Below are 7,733 nucleotides of genomic sequence, written 5' to 3' on the forward strand. Positions count from 1 at the left end.
AAGGGAAACCCATTCAAATAGCAGCCGTGCAGTTGTGTAGTATAGGAATTTGCTTTCCCCTCTTACACCTCAGACATACACAAAAGGGAGTCTTTGTACCTGGACTTTGAATGATATTTTACTGGTTTCCTGGGCTGATCCATTCAGCTTTTCAAAACCATGCAAATTGATAGAGAAGGACAATAGTAGAATCCACATTCACCCATGATGAGTAGGTAATGTATTAAGTTTGTGTCTCGGAAATGCTTTTTCCCAGGCAAAGATTAATGTAACTTCGACAAGTACAGTAGCTCCACCCAAGCATTGAGCAGTTTCACAACCCAGCGCTGACCCCGTATCTGAGTTTCTCTCTCTCTATCACACACACACACACACGCACACAAAACAAACACGCATACACAGAATTCTTAGAGGTTACACGCATCCAGTCTTAACTTACAGTTTTCGGTGTGGAAATCAGGAACAAACTGCTCGTCACTGTCAGGCACTTGAGCTGAAATCAGAAAAGAAAGAGAAACCGTTAGTCATGTCATGGTTTGAGCAGAATGCTAAGCCTGTCAGTTAACCTACCTTAGCTAGCCTTGGTGGTCTGAAATTTACCTAGACAGTGAGCACTACGCTAGCCTGCTAGCTTAGCCTGTCTAATGCTAGCTACTTTTTCCTATTAACTGAGTGAGTCTTGGTGTTTCATGCTGTCCGGCAGCCTTGCCAGTGTGGAAGCTCGGCTCACCCTGTCCATGGGCTTTGGCGGTCATGGTGCTGGGCCTTGCCAGACTCTCTCCTTGGCCATGAAACCTGAGTCACTACCTGGGTCCAGCCAAGCGACCTTGACCTCCACACTTGCCAGCGTGCCAGCACTTTATCAATACCACATAGTCAAGGGGGGAAGGAAGCTTAGCTCCTTGTTTCATGTGGCATTCAACATCTTGACGGCACAAACACTGATTTATTAGTTAACCCTTTGAGCTGCAGCTTGGGAGGGTTTAACCTCAAGACATGCCTTGACCGCAGTCAAACATCGTAACTGTGATTATTGACTGTGTTTTATTCTGGTCCAATCAAAAACTGTGGAAAATGAAGATAGTTCACTCAGATCGTTTACCATTGGGAAGAATGGTCAGTTCCGGTCTGCTTAAGCATGAGGCTCTCCCATAGACACCAGTGCGACAGCAGCTGGGTCTGGTCTACTTAGTTCATTGACTAATGTAACCAGAAAAAATGTGGGAGTGGGGTGTTTCACTTCCTCTTCCGTCTCTGGACTGATCTCAACTAGGGTCAGGAGCTTTTCCTGACCACATGAGCTGACCAGGAACAACTCAGGGTCCCTTCTGATAACTTCAGACTGGCTTGTGAAGCTGTCTTTCGGTATGAATGGACGATGCTCTGACTTGAGGCCTAACGATGGCAGCACAGGGTGATTTATGACCTTAAGAGGTGCACTTACAGTGGAGACAGGGTTACTGTCACTCACGTAGGCTAGCTATCGAACCATACTGGTGATAGATGGATCAATACAGAGGTGGAGCTGCCTTCTCTTTCTCCACCCATGGATCCCATGTCAAGATATTATGTTGGAATCGTATTCTCTGTCCAAACCCTGGCCAAAGAACCACAAAGATATCTTTAGCCCTCATTGACCTGATTGTGATCGTGTCAGGAAGACGTCAGTAACATGTAAATTGTGTGCATTTTGTGTACTTGTTTGTGTGTGCTTTTCATCACAGATCACAGACAGACTAAACAGGCTATTTTAAACAAGGGAGGAAATCAGACGTCTTCTTTCTGTCCTACACCCAGTTAGTGGAGCTGAAGGACATTCTTTGACAATATAGATGCTCTGCGGCTAGCGAAGTGTTCTGGAATTCGTCACCTGCTTTGAAGCGGGTTCAAAGGTCAAGCTAGAGGTTGTAGGAGGACGAGGAACTGAGAGAGAATTAGGGGGAGCTGAGAACAAGTTTAGGTTAGCACTATTTAGGGTTAGATCTTTATCACAATGCCACTATCTACTATGAATGAGTGATGTTTTGTTGAATAATTCAAACACAAAAACACCAGAAGTTATCCAAATGAATCCAAAAACTGGACCTGGTGGAAAATATATGAATCCATTCATGCTATATCTTAAGTTGGAGTCAGTTTAATTGACAATCTTATTATTGAACATTATAGTGAAATGAACCGGATCCTACCATCTAGGCCCTAAAATACTGAATTGTCTTTATGCAAACCCAGCCCATTGGGAACAGGTGCAATGGGGCTTGGTAGTATTGTACTATCCTGTTTGCTGAGATGTTCAGATCCAAATACATTTCCGATATCAATTGTCTTCCCAAGCACTGGACATTGAACCACACACAAACAGGTTAGGAAAACCAGATTAGTTGACTGCCAATGCCCAAAAGGGTGAAAAGGTCAAATTTACCCAGTGAGCCATGCATGAGCACACTGGCATCTGATTCGCTACATGCGGCTGAATGGCCTAACCCTAAACTTCGCCTGCAGCCAGGGCTAGAAACCTTTACAACTAGGATCAGTCCAATTTGAAAGGTTCCTGCTTTTTCCATTGCTTTGGTCTTGCACTTACGTAATGGTACACTTAGGAAAAGTTGATGGTTATCGTTAAATATCGAGACAACAATCTGTCCGTAATGGCCAGCGAAAACAAAATGCCACCACATGGGAAGCACATATCCCCTCTCCACTCTGAAATTGTTTTAAATAACCAGAATATGGAACATGAGATTGTATAGTATCATAGGAAACCAAATCTGAAGTTTCATTTACAATGGACATTAAAAAGTCTCTCAAATTGAAACTATGGCATAAGCAAAATTACTTCCACTTTGCTTTTTCCCCCTCAAACACAGAGCATGGGTAAGTCCATAGAACCCAGAAAGAGAGAGTGAGTAAGTGCCAGCGCCTGTGACATCACCCAGTCAAGTAAAGACCCAAACCTATCCGAAAGGTTCATCCACCAGCTACCAGACCATAAAACCTAGCTTGGAAACCAAAACAGAGCAAAAAGAGAAAATAAGAACTTCAAAATTCACTTTCACGTATTTCTGCCCCGCTTCCTGTGAGGAGGAAACCGGATGAAGGCGTCTTGGAGCATGTTCAGATAAATGACATTGATTTCTTATATAATACTGTGCCTTGTTGCTATACAGTAATACTATTACCCCCTTTTAACTTTGCAGTCTTTTGCCCTAAGGAGAGGGATAAAGCTGTTTTATGAGAAAGAACAGAGGCCAATATTTAGTCCACCAGACCAAACAATAAATCATTTCCACTAGTTTCAACATGTCTAAAATGGAACACGTTGGATCGAGCTCAGAAAGGGAAGAGAGAAAAAACACATTAAGGATGTCTGAGCGTCAGTGCGACTGGCTCGCAGACAAGAGCACAACCCCTGTGCTTAGGCAGACAGAGGGAGAGTGTTTGTGTGTGTATCCGATTTGCTTCCAGGAACACTTTGTCAAAAGTCTTTGAGATGCATGTCAGCACAAGACAGAAAGTGTGTTTATATGAGCACAGATGCATGTTTCCCTTTTTTCTTCCAGACACCTTGAAGGACTTTTTTTCTCAATGGGAGATCCTGAGAGGAGCGTAGAACTCTCAGTCATAAAGGTAAAGGCCAACGACAAGACGAGACAAGCTCCTGAACTCTCTCTCTCAACTTTCCTGTCTCCCCTCTCTTTCTCCCGCTCTCTCTAGTAGAAAACTCCCTCCAGCTACCAAGTTTTTACAACACGGGTGAATCCCTTGTAACCACAATCAGTCACAATGACAGGCCTGTAATTAATGTAAAAGGAAAGAGGAGTTCTGCCAGAAGAGCTCAAAAACAAGATACTATTTAGGGTTAAAAAACACATTGATAGTTACACCACCAACTTCCACCCAGGCAGCTCTGGCTTTTTAATTCTCTCTATGGCCCAGTGACCCTGCTCTTCTAGCCAATCTGTTAAGGAAGTACAACAGCACCCCATATCTACTGCTCTGCTATGCATGTTACCTTAATGGCTGACTGAATGCAAATAAAATGTCCATCAAAGGGATCCGACTTTGGAGTGGTGCTCATTGTTGTCTCTTTTATTGGTATTGTCTTTGTCTGTGGAGCGTGGTGGTGTGAACTTGCCAGTTAGACGCTGCATGAGAATAGACACGAGGCCGAGATACAGTGAGAGGATTGTTTGTCGGGCTTCATAAACAGTCGTTTTTCTTACCCATTTGACCTTTTTCACACTACCGTGCCGACCTGAACTGTACTGTGTTGCCTCAGGTATTTTCTTTTCACGTTGACCTTTCCGGCACAGTTCCAGCATATGTTTGACCCAGGTCTGCTATAAATCACAGGGTATCAATTTGGCTGGTTCAAGATGGCAACCATTTTGTAGCCGGCTGCATTTCTGGTTTAGAGATTGTTAAACCGTTACATATTGCCTTGCCACTTCTAGGCCCCAGATTTACTAAACATTACCAAACAGGCGTGAGTCATTCCTCAGTTTTGTTGTCCCGTCTTAACATATAATTGCTCCTTCAGAGCGTACGTCATGTTGTACTTTTAAACTCCACACTGCTGACAATTGCTGCTGCCTGCCTGGGTCCATTTTATCGCTATGTGTGTTGAGGGACAGGGGCCTAACATGCTGCTTGTTTGCATTGGCTGGGCGCATTGGCGCGTAAGCACACTACATGCCAGCATGGCCAAAATAGGGCATGTTTACAGCTAATCATGTTCTGTCTATGTTCACAGAGGACATTTTTCTGTCACTCATGACCATGTGTATTGCATCAGCATGTTTTAACTCCCAGAGCGTTTCTTCACCTCCTAAAGGTCCTCGTTTTACTTTAAGAAATGAACACCTGGTACTTCACCCTGTGTATTAGGCCTTTCCTGGTGTGGACTTATGACTACTTGGGACACATAACTAATAGTCCAATTAATTGTAATTATCATACTGTAGAGTATTTCAGTCCCACTCTACATTAATACATCTGTAGAGATTTAATAAATATTTTCATAAATATACTTCTGGAGAAATTAGCTCTATCTTGACCAATAATTGTTTGGAGCCATTTCTGCTTAGTGGTGGCATAACACATTTATAAGCATAGTTGAAGTATTTTAATACTTAAGTGTTCTCATCAACCAAGCAGTCATCAACTGAGAAATTGAGATCAAACCCACTCACACACCCAGCTATATCAATAGACCTTGTTATGGATAAATTCCATGTTCATATCTGTCTGACCAAGGCTGGTCCTCCAGGGTATCAATATGACTAATGTTCAATAGATCAAATGCATATTCTAACATGGTATCTAGCATATTAAAATATTGTTGACATTTCCCCCTTCTATGTTGCTATTTTGTCATACCACTCATATATTTTCCTCATTGCCAATGCCACTGAAACATATACAATTAATAAAAAATTAAAAAATTACCTTCTGTGAGCCATGTCTCCTGAAGCTGGCTTAGATCCTGAAAGAGGTCTAAAAAAAAAAACACCCACAGAATGACAAGATCAAAGATCATTACACACAAGTTATGTTGGCTAGTTCAGGTTTAGGCAAGTTAAATCATATGTATCAATCCATAAATAGAAGTCATAAATCTGTTTCCCGGATTGGTAGGCAGAGCATTGACGAGGTAAACCTGTGTCATGTAAAGGGACTTCAGATCATTGCGAGCTTCCTTTGGAGTTCAAACTTTACCTTCAGATTCCTGAGGGGGTAATTCCGTGTCCATGTATTTCCTTTTCGCTGCCATCAACAGTCTATTTAGGGGTCCATTTCCTCGTGACTTCTGCAAAGCATCAGAAATATTACAGAAGTGGAAAATACAGTCAAACGTGTAGTACACCCTTTGATGTCACAGGCTACATAGAACATGCCCACTGTCACTAATTGGTTTAGTTAATTAGTCAATATGGCTATAAATTCTAAAATAAGTACATATTACATTATAATTAGGATATTATAAGGCTATTATTCTCTTATTTTTAGTAGCCTAATTATTTTAATATTATCATATAGTTGTTACTTTGTGTGTTTTTTTTTTTACTTTTTTCTATTCATTCCAGACTAAACAAATATTTCCCCCTTCAAATACCATTGAGAACTACTCTCATATAACCTATTACAATTATGACAAAATGCACACATCAACACAAACATCAAACCACAACAGAAAAACAATGCAGCTTGTCTCTGTGAATTGCAACAGTTTTGCAACACAAACGCGCTTTATCGTTCCATTTGCCATCTCAAATTGTTAGCCCATATTCGGTTACACTGTCAACATCTCCTGTCTTGAGACAAGCAATGTGTTAATAAACAGTGTAAAATAAAAGCTTTAATTTATTTTATTTAGTAAAACAATTGTGCAGACCTTTCAATAGTTTAGAACCGAACTGAAAATAGTTTTCATTGCGCACATAGTTGATTCAAACAAATCTCATGCAATGTGCGATCGAAAGAGAAAGCCCGTTAGCCAAGTCCTAAAACTGATCAAAGCATAAAAAAATACATTACTTTATACATACGTACATTTGCTAAAGTGTAAGGCACTTGCTGGTCCAAATATCCATCCATTTTATAATCCATCCGTTAACCGTTTGTGATCATTTAGGCTGAGTTGAATGTGATCCACGCAGCCTGCAGGGAGAGAGGAACAAGGGACAAGGGGGAGCGATAGCTGTGAATGGAGCTGGGAGAAAGCTGCATACATAATGAGCTCCATTCACAAAAAAATGCAGAGAGGGTAAGCTATGGCGTACGATTACCCAGCGGGCTGGTGCCCCTTTTACCGCTAGACTGTAGTCTGTGGTTCGGGATAGACAGTCATCAGACACCGCACAAAATTATCTCAATAAACAAGCCTATGCAATGTGCCATTTGCTCTTATATAGTTATCAAATGTTATTTGAAATTTGGCTCATATAGGTTTTTATGTAGGCTAAATAGAATAATCATGTAGAATTTTAATTTGTAAAATCGACAGGCAAACCAATAAATTGTGATTTTATAGGACATGCACTTATAAAACTACAGTAGACAAATTGTATTGGCTTTTCTTACTAAAAAGTATAGGCCTATACTTTCCATTTAGGCTACATCAATGCCCCGAGAGAAAATGGAACTGTGGATAATGTGAAAAGAAACAGATGTCGCGTACCAACTGTATAGGCTACAGAGGGCAACTAAATAACTGTTTTAACCTCACCTTGCTTATAATAGTCAACAATAAGAAAACTAAAAGCTTAATGCGTGTGATATAAGTATGGGACAGAAATGCCCCAAAAACAATGTTGTTGTCAATTATTTTCCAGACTTGAGTGTTTTCTTGCTCTCTGGCGCTCGCTTGGCCAAATGACTTGGTGATTCGTGGATTTCCTCTTTCAAGGGCTCGAATTTCTTCCTTTGTCTTAATGAATGACCTGACTTATGAATGAAATCTAGACTCTCTCTTTGAACCAATCCGCTATGAGACTGTCCAGGTACCTAGCAACCATGGGCGGAGTTAGAAAAGCAGCAGCCAATCAGAGTTTGGGACTCAAAGAGTCTTCATACAAGATTTTCCAGTTGTTTTTCATTCACAAAGAGAGAGAGAGGGGGAAAGTTAGGGGAAACAACTCCATTCATAAAAACCTGCACTAGCTTGAATGTCCCATCTTGTTTTTTCCTGCCTGCCCAGACTCTGTCAAACAAGTTAGTTTTTAAACAAAACA

General features: G+C 41.1%; 1 protein-coding gene across 2 annotated transcripts in view; it reads right to left on the reverse strand.

The window, feature by feature from the left end:
• Window positions 1-7,378, reverse strand: part of LOC121547703 (ETS translocation variant 4) — a 28,104-nt gene extending 20,726 nt beyond the window's left edge. Inside the window, exons 1-5 of one of the 2 annotated variants that reach the window (XM_041859138.2) lie at window positions 7,229-7,378; window positions 6,553-6,660; window positions 5,719-5,809; window positions 5,449-5,496; window positions 440-493 (exon numbers count right to left, since the gene is read on the reverse strand). In XM_041859138.2, the coding sequence (XP_041715072.1) occupies window positions 440-493; window positions 5,449-5,496; window positions 5,719-5,809; window positions 6,553-6,609 (250 nt within the window). In that variant the 5' untranslated portion in view covers window positions 6,610-6,660; window positions 7,229-7,378. Of the gene's footprint in view, window positions 1-439; window positions 494-5,448; window positions 5,497-5,718; window positions 5,810-6,552; window positions 6,727-7,228 lie in introns of those variants that run through there. The other variant, XM_045212084.1, reaches the window with a different exon arrangement.
• Between the last annotated feature and the right edge of the window lie 355 nt (window positions 7,379-7,733).

Source organism: Coregonus clupeaformis, chromosome 1 (genome assembly GCF_020615455.1).
Source record: "Coregonus clupeaformis isolate EN_2021a chromosome 1, ASM2061545v1, whole genome shotgun sequence".
In the NCBI taxonomy this organism is placed as follows: domain Eukaryota; kingdom Metazoa; phylum Chordata; class Actinopteri; order Salmoniformes; family Salmonidae; genus Coregonus; species Coregonus clupeaformis.